Source organism: Staurois parvus, unplaced genomic scaffold (genome assembly GCF_062004578.1).
Source record: "Staurois parvus isolate SC_StPar_1 unplaced genomic scaffold, SC_StPar_1.0 ptg001853l, whole genome shotgun sequence".
Lineage (NCBI taxonomy): Eukaryota > Metazoa > Chordata > Amphibia > Anura > Ranidae > Staurois > Staurois parvus.
This window is the reverse complement of record NW_028319649.1, coordinates 97,501-114,911: the sequence shown is the minus strand read 5'-3', so window position 1 is coordinate 114,911 and position 17,411 is coordinate 97,501. Positions and strand designations below refer to the sequence as shown.

General features: G+C 47.3%; 1 protein-coding gene across 3 annotated transcripts in view; it reads left to right on the top strand.

Moving 5' to 3' along the window:
* The window catches only part of HOGA1 (4-hydroxy-2-oxoglutarate aldolase 1), a 93,835-nt gene that overhangs the window by 2,081 nt on the left and 74,343 nt on the right, over positions 1-17,411 (top strand). For 2 of the 3 annotated variants that reach the window (XM_089664193.1, XM_089664195.1), the window contains exons 2-4: positions 3,203-3,331; positions 8,052-8,179; positions 12,446-12,580. In XM_089664193.1, the coding sequence (XP_089520319.1) occupies positions 3,203-3,331; positions 8,052-8,179; positions 12,446-12,580 (392 nt within the window). Of the gene's footprint in view, positions 1-2,786; positions 3,005-3,202; positions 3,332-8,051; positions 8,180-12,445; positions 12,581-17,411 lie in introns of those variants that run through there. The other variant, XM_089664194.1, reaches the window with a different exon arrangement.

Genomic DNA, 17,411 nt, shown 5'->3' with positions numbered 1-17,411 from the left:
TGTATACTGTACACATGGGGCTATATACTCCTGTATACTGTACACACCCCGCTATATACTCCTGTATACTGTACACACGGGGCTATATACTCCTGTATACTGTACACACCGCGCTATATACTCCTGTATACTGTACACACCCCGCTATATACTCCTGTATACTGTACACACCGCGCTATATACTCCTGTATACTGTACACACGGGGCGCTATATACTCCCGTATACTGTACACACCGCGCTATATACTCCTGTATACTGTACACACCCCGCTATATACTCCTGTATACTGTACACACGGGGCGCTATATACTCCCGTATACTGTACACACCCCGCTATATACTCCTGTATACTGTACACACCGCGCTATATACTCCTGTATACTGTACACACCGCGCTATATACTCCTGTATACTGTACACACCGCGCTATATACTCCTGTATACTGTACACACGGGGCTATATACTCCTGTATACTGTACACACCGCGCTATATACTCCTGTATACTGTACACACCGCGCTATATACTCCTGTATACTGTACACACCGCGCTATATACTCCTGTATACTGTACACACCGCGCTATATACTCCTGTATACTGTACACACGGGGCGCTATATACTCCTGTATACTGTACACACGGGGCGCTATATACTCCTGTATACTGTACACACGGGGCGCTATATACTCCTGTATACTGTACACACCGCGCTATATACTCCTGTATACTGTACACACCCCGCTATATACTCCCGTATACTGTACACACCCCGCTATATACTCCTGTATACTGTACACACGGGGCGCTATATACTCCTGTATACTGTACACACCGCGCTATATACTCCTGTATACTGTACACGGGGCGCTATATACTCCTGTATACTGTACACACCCCGCTATATACTCCTGTATACTGTACACACGGGGCTATATACTCCTGTATACTGTACACACGGGGCTATATACTCCTGTATACTGTACACACGGGGCTATATACTCCTGTATACTGTACACACCGCGCTATATACTCCTGTATACTGTACACACCCCGCTATATACTCCTGTATACTGTACACACCGCGCTATATACTCCTGTATACTGTACACACCCCGCTATATACTCCTGTATACTGTACACACCCCGCTATATACTCCCGTATACTGTACACACCCCGCTATATACTCCCGTATACTGTACACACCGCGCTATATACTCCCGTATACTGTACACACCGCGCTATATACTCCTGTATACTGTACACACGGGGCGCTATATACTCCTGTATACTGTACACACGGGGCTATATACTCCTGTATACTGTACACACCGCACTATATACTCCTGTATACTGTACACACCGCGCTATATACTCCTGTATACTGTACACACCGCACTATATACTCCTGTATACTGTACACACCCCGCTATATACTCCTGTATACTGTACACACCGCGCTATATACTCCCGTATACTGTACACACCGCACTATATACTCCTGTATACTGTACACACCGCACTATATACTCCTGTATACTGTACACACCGCACTATATACTCCTGTATACTGTACACACCCCGCTATATACTCCTGTATACTGTACACACCCCGCTATATACTCCTGTATACTGTACACACCGCGCTATATACTCCTGTATACTGTACACACGGGGCGCTATATACTCCTGTATACTGTACACACCGCGCTGTATACTGCGCTGATGGACACTGATGGGTGACACTGAAAGGCAGCTCAGATGGGCACTATGTGGCATTGATGTGCACTGGTAGGCACTGATATGTGGCACTGATGGACACTGACAGGTGGCACTGCTGGGGCCACACTGATCATTAGGGCACACTGATCATCAGTGCCCTGATGATCAGTGTAGATGTCCTCTCTGAGTAAAGCTGATTACCGGCTCTCCTCTCTCCTCCTCTGTCAGCGTGACAGCTCGTGAGGAGAGAGATGCCGATAATCGGCATTTCCCTGTTTTACATGTGATCAGCTGTGATTGGACACAGCTGATCACATGACCGAGCTGACATCTTCGGCTCTTTCCCTGGATCGATGATCCCGGAGCCTCGCATGCGCGGTGAGAATGGGAGGACATCATATGACATCCTCCCAGAACCAGAGAACCGCCTTGCGCCCGTCATTGGACTATATGGGGGGCGGGAGGCGGTTAAAGTGCACTTTATAAAGAGTTTTGAACAGATAAAAGACTTTTTGTTTTACTTTTTTCTGACCTCCGGAACGGATTAATTGGCTTTCAATGTATTTATGAATATTTTTTTAATCATGTCCCTGTACAGTATTGATGCCTTTAAAGTGCACTTTATAAAGAGTTTTGAATATATAAAGCCTTTTTTTTTTTTTTTTTACTTTTTTCTAACCTCCGGAACGGATTAATTGGTTTTCAATGCATTCCTATGGGAAACCGCGTTTCGGTTTATACTTTTTTCGCAATTCAAAATGTCCCGGAGAGCGCATACAATTCATAGAGCGAGGTACGCCTGTACGTGTGTTTGCTATGATACAGTCTGAACACTGCCTAGTGAGTCCCAGAAGGATCAGAGCAAAGTACCAGATTCTGGGTGTGAGACGTCTCCTGAGAAATGTTCCTTCTACATCCTGTGTTATAACTGGGTAACGAAATAACAGACAGGGAAGTGATTGGTCGGTGTGGAGGCTTTTCTTCCCTGCACCCCGTTATAACCCGTTCCCAGTACCCGCAGTATATGATGTCTGGAAGTCAGCGGCTCCTTGAGATCCGTCTGGGGGAGGTTCACGTACGGATGGCTGGCCGTCCTGCCGTCCTCGCGGACTCCCAGTGATGGTGGTGACAGGAGGAATTAGCGGGCCGGGATTATCACGTTATCACTTTGCACCGATATCATTCAGAATGGCCCTGTTTACCAGATATCAGATGATGGCTCTTCGCTTTCACCGCCTCGAATTAAATACATACAATGTGCAGACTCTCATTATCCAGCAATGTGTGTACGGTGATGGAAGGATTTCCCTATTATTTACTGTATCTATTAGATTGTAAGCTCCCAGGATCAGGTCCTGCTAACTCTCTTGTATTGAATTGTATTGTTGCTGTATTGTCTCTGTTTATATTGTAAAGAGCTCAGCAAACTGTTGGCGCCATAAACCCTGTATAATGATAATAATGTCTTTTTTTTGTTTAGGTTTTGTTGTTCAAGGCTCCAATGGAGAATATGCTTACCTGAGCCGGGAGGAGAGACTGGAGGTGGTGCGCAAGGTCCGAGAGGTGGTACCCCAGGAGAAGCTTCTGATTGCCGGATCGGGATGTGAATGTATGGTGAACGCCACTCCTATTCTTACTGTGTTACAATTTTTAGAAAAAAATGGCATACAGCTCCGAGGTACAACCTCCGGAACTAACTTTATTTATCAGGATGTTCAAACGAAATTACTTTTCCTCCTCCTCCTCCTCCTCCTCCTTCCTTCCTCCTCCTCCTCCTCCTTCCTTCCTCCTCCTCCTCCTCCTTCCTTCCTCCTCTCCTCCTCCTTCCTTCCTCCTCTTCTCCTCCTTCCTTCCTCCTCTTCTCCTCCTTCTCCTCCTTTCTCCTTCCTTCTTCTCCTCCCTTCTTCTCCTCCTTTCTCCTTCCTTCTTCTCCTCCTTTCTCCTTCCTTCTTCTCCTCCTTTCTCTGTCCTCCTTCTCCTCCTTTCTCTCTCCTTTCTTCTCCTCCTTTCTTCTCCTCCTTTCTTCTCCTCCTTCCTTCTCCTCCTTCCTTCTCCTCCTTCCTTCTCCTCCTTCCTTCTCCTCCTCCTTTCTCCTCCTTCCTTCTCCTCCTTCCTTCTCCTCCTTCCTTCTCCTCCTTCCTTCTCCTCCTCCTTTCTCCTCCTTCCTTCTCCTCCTTCCTTCTCCTCCTCCTCCTTTCTCCTCCTTCCTTCTCCTCCTCCTCCTTTCTCCTCCTTCCTTCTCCTCCTCCTCCTTTCTCCTCCTTCCTTCTCCTCCTCCTCCTTTCTCCTCCTTCCTTCTCCTCCTCCTCCTTTCTCCTCCTTCCTTCTCCTCCTCCTTCCTTCTCCTCCTCCTCCTTTCTCCTCCTCCTCCTTTCTCCTCCTCCTCCTTTCTCCTCCTTCCTTCTCCTCCTCCTTTCTCCTCCTTCCTTCTCCTCCTCCTCCTTTCTCCTCCTTCCTTCTCCTCCTCCTCCTTTCTCCTCCTTCCTTCTCCTCCTTCCTTCTCCTCCTCCTCCTTTCTCCTCCTTCCTTCTCCTCCTCCTCCTTTCTCCTCCTCCTCCTTTCTCCTCCTCCTCCTTTCTCCTCCTTCCTTCTCCTCCTCCTCCTTTCTCCTCCTTCCTTCTCCTCCTCCTCCTCCTTTCTCCTCCTTCCTTCTCCTCCTCCTCCTTTCTCCTCCTTCCTTCTCCTCCTCCTCCTTTCTCCTCCTTGCTTCTTCCTTCCTCCTCCTTTCTTCTTCCTTCCTCCCAGGCCAGCAGAAGCCCTTAGTCCCCCAGCTCTGTGTACCTTCTGCCATTCCTCTTATTGAGAATCTAACCCAGCGTTTCTCAACTTGGGTTCTGTTTGGGCTCATCAGAGGTGTCCTGTTGCATCCCATATTTTTCCACAGTGTCATGTGTTCCCAGGGTACAGGCCAGACAGCCACCAGCAGTGTGGAAATGCCTGACACCAATCCAGGGCGGTGTTCAGGGCAGCCCCGGCATTCAGAAGGGGGCAGATGTTTGCCCCGTCTGCACCTGCTCTGCATCCTGCCCACAGGCATGCTGCTGCAGACTTGCTGCGGTGAAGATCACAAGCTAGGAAGGACCCTGATGTGGAGGGTAGGAGTGGGGAAGGACTAAGGACTTAAGGTGGAAAGAGGGAGGCTGATAGTGGGGGGGGAGTGAGGACTTTGAAGCAAACGAACAGGGGGACTGAGGACACTGATGTGAGTTGGGGGACAGAGCATGTCGAAGAAAAGCAGAAATTTCCAGCTCACTTACCAGTAAGCCTGCAACAAGACTGAATTGACTCTAACAGTTGATGTTTAAAAAAAAAAAAAGGGTTCAGGCGCACACATGTGCAAATATATGTGTAAGCTGCAGTGGCCACGTCAAGGCACCCCAGTGTACTGCAGTCCTAACGCTATGATTTTTGAGATTCTGCTAAGTTGGAGCATATATATACAGTTGTGTTCAAAATAATAGCAGTCAGACATCACTAACCGGATCAGTCACTGTTTTTGGTGGAAATGATATTTCTACATGGCAAATAATTTCCTAGCAGGTGTAGTAGAGTCATAGAAATCCAACAGACCCAACAGTCATGACATGCATGCTGCTGATTCTGTGTCATTGAATCGCTCATTGAGGGGCGTGTTCACAATAATAGCAGTGTGGAGTTCTATTAGTGAGGTCATTCATTCTTTGAGAAACAGGTGGCAATGATTGCCCTTATTTAAGGAAGGAAGGCAGCAAATGTTGGACATGCTGGTTACAGTGCATTCCTCTCTGAAATTCGGAGGAAAATGAGTCGTTCCAGACATTGTTCAGAAGAACAGCGTACCTTGATTAAAAAGTTGATTGGAGAGGGGAAAACATATGAAGAAGTGCCGAAAATGATCGGCTGCTCAGCTAAAATGATCGCAAATGCTTTAAAATGGCAACCAAAACCTGAAAGACGCGGAAGAAAGCGAAAAACTACCATTGGAATGGATAGAAGAATAGCCAACATGGGGCGGACTCAGCCAACAATCAGCTCCAGGAAGATGAAAGAAGGTGTGACGATCCCTGTGAGGACTCAGCCAACAATCAGCTCCAGGAAGATGAAAGAAGGTGTGGTGTTCCCTGTGAGTACTGGTACAATTAGAAGACGCCGATGTGAAGCCAAGCTATCTGCAAGAAGTCCCCGCAAAGTCCCACTGTTGGAAACAGACGTGTGCTGAAGAGGTTACAATCTGCCAAAGAGCACACTGACCGGCCTAAAGAGAAATGGGGCAACATTTTGTGGACTTATGAAAGTAAGATTGTTCTTTTTGGGTCTAATGGGCGGAGACAGTTTGTCAGACGACCCCCAAACACTGAATTCAAGCCACAGTACACTGTGAAGACCGTGAAGCATGGTGGTGCAAGCATCATGATACGGGGATGTTTCTCATACTACGGTGTTGGGCCTATTTATCGCATACCAGGGATCATGGATCAGTTTGAATCCATCAGAATACTTGAAGAGGTCATGCTGCCTTATGCTGAAGAGGAAATGCCCTTGAAATGGGGGTTCCAACAAGACAACGACCCCAAACACACCAGTAAACATGCAACATCTTGGTTCCAGACCAACAAGATGGACGTTATGGAGTGGCCAGCCCAATCCCCGGATCTTCATCCAATAGAAAACTTGTGGGGTGACATCAAAAATGCCGTTTCTGAGGCCAAACCAAGAAATAGAGAAGAACTGTGGAATGTGGTCCAATCATCCTGGGCTGGAATACCTGATCACAGGGGCCAGAAGTTGGGGGACTCCATGCAACACAGATGTACAGCAGTTCTCAGAAACAGTGCGACTACAACCAAATATTCATGAAGTCATTCAAAGGAAAGCAAAATCTTCAAACATTTCTCAGTTTATATAGTGAATGTTGGAGTTTGTAAAGAAACACGGCCATTTTTTTGAACCGTCTAATATTCACTTTTCTTCCATTTTTTTTTAGAGGAACAACACAAATTTGATGTACTTTTCTTCATGTTTTTATTTGGAATAGAATGTGTCGTGTTCCCAATGCATTTGTGTGGATGGAAATAAAAGGATTAGAAGGATTTTCAGCTTTAGTCACTTTTTTCAACACACTGCTATTATTTTGAACACAACGGTATATATAAAATTAATATATATTGGGCCGGTATGTTTGGAGGGAGCCCGGTGGCATACCGGCACAATGGCAGCCGAAGGTGTCCAGTGTGTCCACGCACCAATTCAGCAACTATATGAACAAATGCCAACCACGCCTAGATATAACTAGTGTTTGCTGCAAGGGCTAGATATAGGTTGGGGTGGTGGCCACTTGTTTGTTTAGGAGGGCAGAACACTCCGCTGTGAACAGGGGACTGAGATTTCTGATGTGGAAAGAGAACTGAGAACCTATAAGATAGGTGGATGACTGAAGACTTTGTTGTGAAAAGGGGGGCACTGAGGACTCTGATGTGAACAGGAGGGGACTGAGAATTCTGATGTGGAAAGAGGGGGAACTGAGGACTCTGAAGTCAAAGGGGGACTGAGGGACTCTGAAGTGGAAGAGTGGGCTTCTGATCTGATAGAGCGAAACCTAATTTATAAAGGGATGTCTTGCAGTATTTAAGGCCCCTTTCACACGGGGCTGACCCGTCAGCGGATCTACTCGTTCAGCGGGAGATCTGTCTGCTGCAGGGGCGGACTGACCATTTGGAAACTCGGGCACTGCTTGAGGGCCCGGTGTCAGTAGGGGGCCCCATGAGATGCCCCTGGTACCTCTTTCATAGGCTTTTTTTAGTTTGGGCAAGGACACAGGGGCCCCATGATCCCCTATTGCCTGGGGGCCCCATGAGTTGTCAGTCTGCCTCTGGTCTGCTGATCCCCACTCCATGTACTCTAGGTCCGTGTACGCTGTGCTTATGCAGAGTGGACATGGATACAGCCCGCTGTCCTCTGACAGTCTGCCCGTTTCCATCCGACTGCCATCCGATCTGATCCAACAGACAGGAGGGGAACGGATCCCCATCCATTTATTTTCGGCGAATCGAATTGGGTGTCAGCTGGTATAAACAGACACATGTCCGCTTTACACCCACCGCTCCATAGAGAAGAATGGAGATTCCGATCGGGTCTGCCTGAAAAATGGGCAGGTGGACCTAATCGGAACATCCCAGTGAAAGGGGCCTTATACCTTTTTTAAGGGGTGCCGTGACTGAAAAAGGTTTGGGAATCCATGATCTAACCAGAGCTCCAGGAATGACTGGACCTGTATGAGAAGTCTGAGGTTTCATGATTGGCCCTGGTTGTGTCTCTTCTTACATTGGTTTCCATGTTCTTGTTGCCCCCAGCTACACAAGCCACGGTGGAGATGACCCTGGAGATGGCCAACGCCGGAGCAGAGGCGGTTCTTGTGGTGACTCCATGTTATTATAAAGGCAGAATGAACGGCTCGGCTCTGGTCCACCATTACACCAAGGTGATCCTACACACTGTCACACTTGAAATGAAAACTGCAGCATGCTGTATGCATAAAACAGAATAAAAAAGGAAAGGAAGTGGGATGTACAGTCCACAAGGACACACTGTAAGAAAAAAAAAAAAATGTAAATTTACATTTTTGTAGTCATACACCGTTTCAGACTACATGGTCGTGAGAGTTTGACATTAGTAGGGATGACCGGAATCTGTACCGACCTGCATATAAGAAAGGATACATCAATTTATTGACAAAATAAGAAATCCGTAATACTCATCACATGTCTTTCAGAGTGCACTGTGTCTGTTATGAATTTAATGATGTGCATTTGTGAATATGACCATTAAAGGGTAACACCACTTTTTTTGGGGTGGGGGAAAGAAAAGTGGTGCCTTTGACCCTAAGAACATCATCCCTACAGTCAAGCATGGAGGTGGGAACATTATGCTTTGGGGCTGTTTCTCTGCTAAAGGTAGAGGCCAACTTTGCTCCATTGAGGGGCCAATGGAGAGGTCCATGTATTGTAAAATCTTGGATGAGAACCTTCTTCCCTCAGCCTAAACATTCGTGGATGGGTCTTCCAGCATGACAATGACCCAAAACATACCACCAAGGCAACCAAGGAGTGGCTCCAGAAGAAGCACATGAAGGTCCTGGAGTGGCCTAGCCAGTCTCCAGACCTTCATCCTATAGAACATTTATGGAGGGAGCTGAAACTTTGAGTTGCCAAGCGACAGCCAAGAAAACTTAAGAATTTAAAGAAGAGTGAACCAAAATCCCTCCTGAGATGTGTGCAAACCTGGCAACCAACTACAAGGAACGTCTTACCTCTGTGCTCACCAACAAGGGTTCCTCCACCAACTACCAAGTCATGTTTTGCTTGGGGATCAAATACTTATTTTACTTTCTGAACTGCAACTCCATTTATAACATTTGTATTGTGTGGCTTTTTTTTTCTGCATTTTTGGTTGATATTCTGTCTCTATCATTTAAAATACACCCATGATAAAAAATTATAGACCCTTCATTGCTTTGTAAGTGGGCAGTGGGATAAGATCATTATTTTCATGTGTGTGTAATACAATTGCAACTCAGGTCATATTTTAATTAAATGCTTAAGTGGAGCTCCACCCAAAAGGGGAAGTTCCTCTTTAAGGACTGGTCCCCTGCTTCCCCAATAAGGATTGGCACCTTTGGGGAGCAGGGGGGAGTGGGTACCCAAAATTGACAAGGCTCCCACTTCTGTTGCGATCACCTAGGCCAGTGGTCGGCAAGCTGCGGCTCGCAAGCCACATGCGGCTCTTTACACGCTTTAATGCGGCTCTTGTGTGCCGGGCGCCCGCTCCCCTCCCTCCTCTCGGGCGGCAGGGACTCTGCAGCGTGATCCAAAAAAAAAACAGCCAGGGCAGCGCGCTCAAATGCAATGATTGGCCAGTCTCGCTGCCACTCACATCCTGATAGCCAGTGATTGGCTGTCAGGATGTGTGTAGGCGGGGCAGCGTGACGAACGTGAGAGGAGCTAGGCTCCTCTCACAGTCCGCCCTGAAGACCGGAACGGCGCGGGAACACGACAAGAGGAACGCGCGGAGCAAAGATAAGTGAATTGACACAGGGGGGACTTGGCTTACTACTTGCTACTTACTTACTACTACTATATGAGGGATGAATTACTATAGGGGGGATGAATTACTATAGGGGGGATGAATTACTATATGGGGGATGAATTACTATATGGGGGATGAATTACTATGGGGGATGAATTACTATATGGGGGATGAATTACTATAGGGGGGATGAATTACTATAGGGGGGATGAATTACTATAGGGGGGATGAATTACTATATGGGGGTTGAATTACTATATGGGGGATGAATTACTATATGAGGGATGAATTACTATAGGGGGGATGAATTACTATAGGGGGGATGAATTACTATATGGGGGATGAATTACTATATGGGGGATGAATTACTATAGGGGGGATGAATTACTATAGGGGGGATGAATTACTATGGGGGATGAATTACTATGGGGGGGATGAATTACTATGGGGGATGAATTACTATAAAAACTTATTGAAACTAAAAACAGTGTACCATCCTATGTATTTTCAGTTTTAAAAATGTGGCTCTCAAAATAAATTTCAATCGTGGTTTTGGCGAGATTTGGCTCAGTTGAAAAAAAAGGTTGCCCACCACTGACCTAGGCAATCGGAAGCGGCAGTTGTACTCCCTCCCCGTAGTCTTCTAGGACACGTGACAGGTCCCAGAAGACTACGGGACCATTCACAAAGCGCAGCGCTGCTCGTGCATGCACAGTGAGTACCCGGCTGTAAAGCCGCAAGCTGTCACAGCCGGGTGCCCACACTGAAGAAGATTCCGGCGCTGGGAACACAGGGAGGCTGGTGAAACAGGCTGCGGGGGACACACCGCGGGATCGAGGGACAGGTGAATGTCTGTTTTTTAAAGGTCAGCAGCTACAGTTTTTGTAGCTGCTGACTTTTTTAAATTTTTTAAAATTTTCACTTTGATAAAACTTTCCTCTCCTTTTTCAATCTTCAGCCATTGTAATTTTCTATAAAATACAATATGGCAAACTGGAGGCGTTCTGTACGCATGATATACAGAACAGTCCCTGAAAATGTCATATTCTGTAATTGGCTTGTGTGATTGGCTCACCGACTTTCCCAGAAGTCGACACGAAGATACATGTTGGATTTTGGGTATCCCTTGCAACAAAAATTAAATTTTTCTCAACAAAATCGGAGTTACACTTTAAGAATGTGGTAAGGTATTAGAGGAGTGGGGAGGCCAATGCAAATGGGGATAAAAAGGTGTGCGTGTATGGGGGGTGGGGGAGTAGAAGGGTAGGAGTGTTTGGGGAAGAGGCGGGGGGGAAGGGGGATCAGGAAATTCTGTGCAAGGTTCCCTGGTGTATTTAGGTTTTGTGCTGCCCTAGGCAACACAAAAATCGTCTGCCCCCATGGAAAGCGACCAACACAACTCCCCCTTCCCCCTCCTGCTGAGAGAGAATGACATTGACCAACAACACCCCTGCCTCCCACCCAGGAGAGCCTTCCACTACCCCCCACTCTCCGGCAATAGAGAGACATTCATCTTCACCGCTCCGGACATCCCCGGGAACGAGAGCCAGGCTCTACATACTCCAAGCATCCTCTCTCAGATCCCACCTGTTCCCATGGTGTGCATGTCCATTCTTTCCTCCCTTCTTCTGGGGGGAGGTGCTGCCCTTCCTGAAAAATGCTGCCCTAGGCAAGTGCCTTGTTTGCCTTGCAGTAAATACGCCCCTGCCTGCAGTGGGTATATGGTGTCATAGGTGTTGTGTCAAGAAGTGGTATTCACCTAACCAGGAGAAGATAGCATGAATTGGTCATCGGTGGAGAAAGTGACGTTGGTCATATCCACAAGGACACAGCATTAAGTGCACAGAGCTCATTATTGTTGGAGATGGTGCCCTCTGATAGATATGTGATGGATATTACTCACATCATATTTTGTCAATACGTTGGGTCCAGTAGAACCATCCTTTACAACATTGTTCCCCTTTATTGCTGTCCGCGTCCTTCAATTCCTCCACCGTATGTATTTTGTTAATCTTGGCGGATCACAAGCCAACTGGTGGGGTTGTGGTTTGCTTCCAGTTTATTGGTGGTTTATGCTTGCCTTTGCTGCATTAAGTGTATAAGGAGCATCGGAGTAAATGGATGAGAAAGGCGGCCGGGTCATCCGGCATCTGTATATCTGTTAACCTGTAAGTGAATCGTTTGACCTGGTTTCAAAAATGTGAAATCTTTGGGCAAAACCAGAATATATGAAGCATAGCGCCCTCTTACCCTTCCCATCTCCAACATATTGAGGGGCATTGCGGAAAGGGTCTGTGTAACATTGTGGGGACCATGTACCACCTGGATAAGCTTTTCCTGTATGGAACTCGAGATGGGGGCCCTATGGGTCATCCCGAAGGATTCTATCTTTTTGCTGTTTGGTAAATGTTGTGTCGGGGTCTCTTTCCCATTTGGTGAGAAATTTCAAGGTGAAGGTATCAGGTGGATTGGCTACAAGATGATACGAGGCCATGTTGTATTGGTTCAGGATCTAGGCACAGGGGCATGGATTCTGAACCGAGTAATTGCGAGAGAAAGTGGTGTAGGGTTTTTTTTTTTTTCATGTTTGATTATTTAAAGGAAAATTTGAAGTAAAATTTGCTGTCGTACAGGAAATCATTAACACGTTGTTCTCCTCCAGGTTGCTGATGCCTCTCCAGTCCCCGTTATCTTGTACAGCGTGCCCGCCAATACTGGGTTGGACATTCCAGTGGATGCCATAGTTACTTTGGCTCAGCACCCAAACATCATCGGGATCAAGGACAGCGGAGGAGATGTAAGTCCCTGATTTCAGTCTTCTGCTTCATTCTTCCTCAAGTATTCAGGGAAAGGAAAAAGCCGTCACTTTGTAACAGGTTCTCTTTATAGCTCCGCCTCCTCTGGTGCTCTTTTTTTCTTTCTTGAGTTAGTAAGAGAAGGGTTACACCCAGTGGTGTATTTAGGTTTTGTGCTGCCCTAGAGGGGAGAGAGGGAGAACGTGCCCTGCAGATCTGGCTGCCAGTTACCGGCCAGAAGGAGGAGCTTGCAGAGGGAGGGGCACCCTTGACCACTCAGAGATCCTGAGGGTGTGGCCAGATAAGAGGGGAGGGGTTGGCTTATGTCGCTCTGCGGGCGGAGGTCTAGCTGGCCATAGCGAATTGGAAGCCAGGAGAAGGAAGATCCCACCCACATTGTGACGTGGGATCTTCCAGTGATCCGGCCCAGGAACAAGAGTAGGACACAGGACACTCTCCACCTCCAGCAGCCTCTCGTGGATCGGATCCCATGTAGTGGAGGCTGATGCAAGCCTGCAAACATAACTGCTTCTGTGTGCCACTACCACTCGTGTGTCACTTAGGCTGGGGGGGTGGCGCTGTCCCTCCTGAAAAATGCCATCCAAGGCCAAAGCCTTGTGTGCCTCACGGTAAATACGCCCCTGGTTACACCTACACATATAAAGCATGCATGTTTTACAGAAAATGATGCAGTGCCAATATTAAAACATCTGGAGATGATGATCAGGATCAATATGGGCGTTACGGGCAGGGGTCAGGCTTGGAGACCCGTAGCTATAGCAGTAGATAGGCTCCCACCAACCAGTAGGATAAGTACACAAGCAGGTCGCCCCAGCGGATGACATGGGCTCACCCGAGGTGCGGGGTCTGAGCACTAACCGGTATTCACCAGAGCTCCTGATGTTGGGGATGAGTTTTGCTGTGTGTTAGTACCAGGTCACTATCCTCAGGATTGCCCCACCAGGAGGTGAGAAAGCTGGGGTCCAGCGGCGGATATAGCAGGTACAGATCAAGCAGAAGCACAATCTGTAAACAAGCCAAAGGTCGGTAACAATTGGTCGCAGGTAGGGATCAAGAAGCGTAGTTGAGGAACAAGCCATGGTCAATAACGAGTGGTTGCAGATTAGAATCAAGCAGAAGCGTAGTTGAGGAACAAGCCAAGGTCAATAATGAGTGGTAGCAAAGATACAGACATCAGCAGAAGTGACGAGAAAGATATTGGCTGGAGAGAGCATAATAATCTGGCAAACAGGAAGTGCAAAGACATGGCTTCAATCAGGAAGTTCATAGAAGGGAATAGGATCAAGCAGAAGCGTAGTTGAGGAACAAGCCAAGGTTAATAAAGAGTGGTTTCAGAATAGGATCAAGCAGAAGCGTAGTTGAGGAACAAGCCAAGGTTAATAAAGAGTGGTTTCAGAATAGGATCAATGAGAAGCGTAGTTGAGGAACAAGCCAAAGGTCGGAAACGAGTGGTTGCAGATAGGATCAAGCAAAAGCATAGTTGAGGAAAAAGCCAAGGTCAATAACGAGTGGTTGCAGAATAATATTAAGCAGAAGCTTAGTTGAGGAACGAGCCAAAGGTCAATAAAGAGTGGTTGCAGAATAGGATCAAGCAGAAGCGTAGTTGAGGAAGAAGCCAAGGTCAATAATGAGTGGTTGCAGATTAGGATCAAGCAGAAGCTGTCAAGGTCCTACCTTTTCCCTGAGGTTATGTTACTCCATGTGCTGGCGTCCATCTTGGATTCTGCTGTGCATGATGGGAATCCTTTTATGCCTTCAGGTCTCTGTGGTCCATCCCCCAGAGGGGTGTGGCTGATGACATATAAGCCTGTGGCCCGCACATGCTCTTTGCACTTGTGTCTTGTGTCTTTGTGTTGCTATTACTCTGTTCTGACTCTCGTGACTCTCCTGGTATCTGATTCGGCTTGTGACTTGACTATTCTTTGTATTCTCCTTTGATCTGACTCTCTGTTGCTGAACCCGGCTCGTGACCTGTGATTCTCGTCTGCTGTCCTGTACTGTTTTGTCCTGTTGTTGACCCGGCTTGTCTGACTACTCTTTTGTCTCTTCCACCAGCTACACGCCATTGGCGGCGGCCATTACCGCAGCTGAGGTGTCTCGGGGGCCGCGACCTGGTTCCTGGCTGCGTCAAGTCCATCCCCACCATCAGGGGCCCTGGTGAAGGGCAGCCTGGGACTTAGACTCCGCGCCCTGAGGGACTTCGGTCTGTGGGTGGTGGTTGTCGTCAGCCAGTGTGTTACATTGTTAGGCCTGCCTGTCCGTTCCTCGGCCCCTGCCCTGACAGAAGCATAGTTGAGGAAGAAGCCAAGGTCAATAACAAGTGGTTGCAGATTAGGATCAAGCAGAAACGTAGTTGAGGAACGAGCCAAAGGTCAATAAAGAGTGGTTGCAGAATAGGATCAAGCAAAAGTGTAGTTGAGGAGCAAGCCAAGGTCAATAACGAGTGGTTGCAGATAGGATCAAGCAGAAGCTTAGTTGAGGAACGAGCCAAAGGTCGGAAATGAGTGGTTGCAGATAGGATCAAGCAGAAGCGTAGTTAAGGAACGAGCCAAAGGTCAATAAAGAATGGTTACAGAATAGGATCAAGCAGAAGCGTAGCTGAGGAAGAAGCCAAGGTCAATAACGAGTGGTTGCAGATTAGGATCAAGCAGAAGCGTAGTTGAGGAAGAAGCCAAGGTCAATAACGAGTGGTTGCAGAATAGGATCAAGCAGAAGCGTAGTTGAGGAAGAAGCCAAGGTCAATAACGAGTGGTTGCAGAATAGGATCAAGCAGAAGCGTAGTTGAGGAACAAGCCAAGGTCAATAACGAGTGGTTGCAGAATAGGATCAAGCAGAAGCGTAGTTGAGGAACAAGCCAAGGTCAATAACGAGTGGTTGCAGAATAGGATCAAGCAGAAGCGTAGTTGAGGGAGAAGCCAAGGTCAATAACGAGTGGTTGCAGAATAGGATCAAGCAGAAGCGTAGTTGAGGAAGAAGCCAAGGTCAATAACGAGTGGTTGCAGAATAGGATCAAGCAGAAGCGTAGTTGAGGAACAAGCCAAGGTCAATAACGAGTGGTAGCAAAGATACAGACAGCAGCAGAAGTGACAAGAGCAAGATATTGGCTGGAGAGAGCATAATAATCTGGCAAACAGGAAGTGCAAAGACATGGCTTCAATCAGGAAGTTCATAGAAGGAGCAAAGAGTTCAAGGTTCATCAAAAACAGGCGACATGGGGAAGAAAGTCCAAACAATCAGACAGGGGAATGTCGAACATCTCAGGTGGCTTAGCAAGAACGGACATTGCCAGAAATGGTAGAGGTCGTAGGTTCAGATCCGGATCATGGCCTTACTCCCCTCCCCTAAATGTCTTGGGGCCAGGTTTGTGAGGGAACCTCTAGGTGGAATATTCTAGCAAGTAGGGATCAAGCAGAAGGCCCACAGGTCCCACCACTATATCTTACTAAGGCTTGCAGGGGTATACAGCAAAGCATTTCCTGCTCCCACCATCATGTTTTACATTATCCTTCTCTCTTCTGATGCTTGTACCTGCCCTTCTGGCACTGCAGAGCCCTGTTCTAATAGAGCGTATGGTCTAATGCAGGGTTCCTCCAGAGGTTACTAGGGATTCTTTGAGCACTTGCCTCTTAGGTGAGTTCCCACTGACACCATTGATCTTTTTGTCAATCTGTCAGGGAGTAATTCTTCCCAATGACCACAAGTGTAAGGAGCAATCTTACCTCTGACTATCACACTAATGTATCATGAGTTGTAGATAAATTCATTTGTCGCAGGGGTTCCGTGACACCGGAAAGTTATGTGAAGGATTCCTCTACGTTGAAAAGGTTGAGAAAGGCTGGTCTTGTGCGTCAATCTCAAACATACATTGGGGGCAGTTTTTTTAGGATATCCTGTTACCAGTAAGTTTCAGACAACCAATAAACATTACGTGTTCAGCTCCTCACAAGGTATTGTTAATGAGATTCTACAGTAGGCATCGCTAAATGGCGGATCGCGGTCTGGACCCGGACCAAAGTCCTCTCTGGACCACAGTTGAACCACCTTGCAGCCTTAGTGTCCTCTCCTGGGTGATGTCTTCCTTCTCCCACCACTACCACAGCTGTCATCCTTACAGCAGGCAGTGAGCAGGAGGCATGGCATATTTGGATGGAGGGGGGGGTGGTGTAGGGTGTTTGGGGGGGGAGGGTGGGGTTGATTTAGAGGGGTGGTGCGGGTGCCATGGTCATGCACCGGGGTGGATTGGGCACCTTGGGTGCTATCTTGGAAGTACTTACTTTGGGAGGTTCCCTCCTGCGTGGGTGAGGGGTTGTATGGTTGGGAGTGGTTTCTGGATCTTCGATGCAATGTGTTGAAGTATTCACACAGCAATTTTTTTTATGAATAAGTCCCAGTGAATTTGGTGATTTGTGTTTTCTGCTGATCAGTGCAATGCACATATTATGTCTGTAGACCATTATGAACAGGGTTTATACAGTGAGGAACAGAAGTATTTGAACCCCCTGCGATGTTGCAAGTTCTCCCACTTCTCCATCATGGAGGGTCTGACATTCACATTGTAGGACATTCCCACTCTGAGGACAGAATTCAGGAAATCCCATTGTATGATTTGTAAAGAATGTATTTGTCTCGCACGGCTGAACAGAAGTATTTGAACCCCTGAGAAGATCCGTGTTAATATTTGGTACAGAAGCCTTTGTCTGCAATTACAGAGGTCAGACGGTTCCTGTAGTCCTTGGCCAGGTTTGCACTGCAACAGGGATTTTGGCCGACTCCTCCACACCGATCTCCTCTAGATCTGTCAGGTTTCGGGGC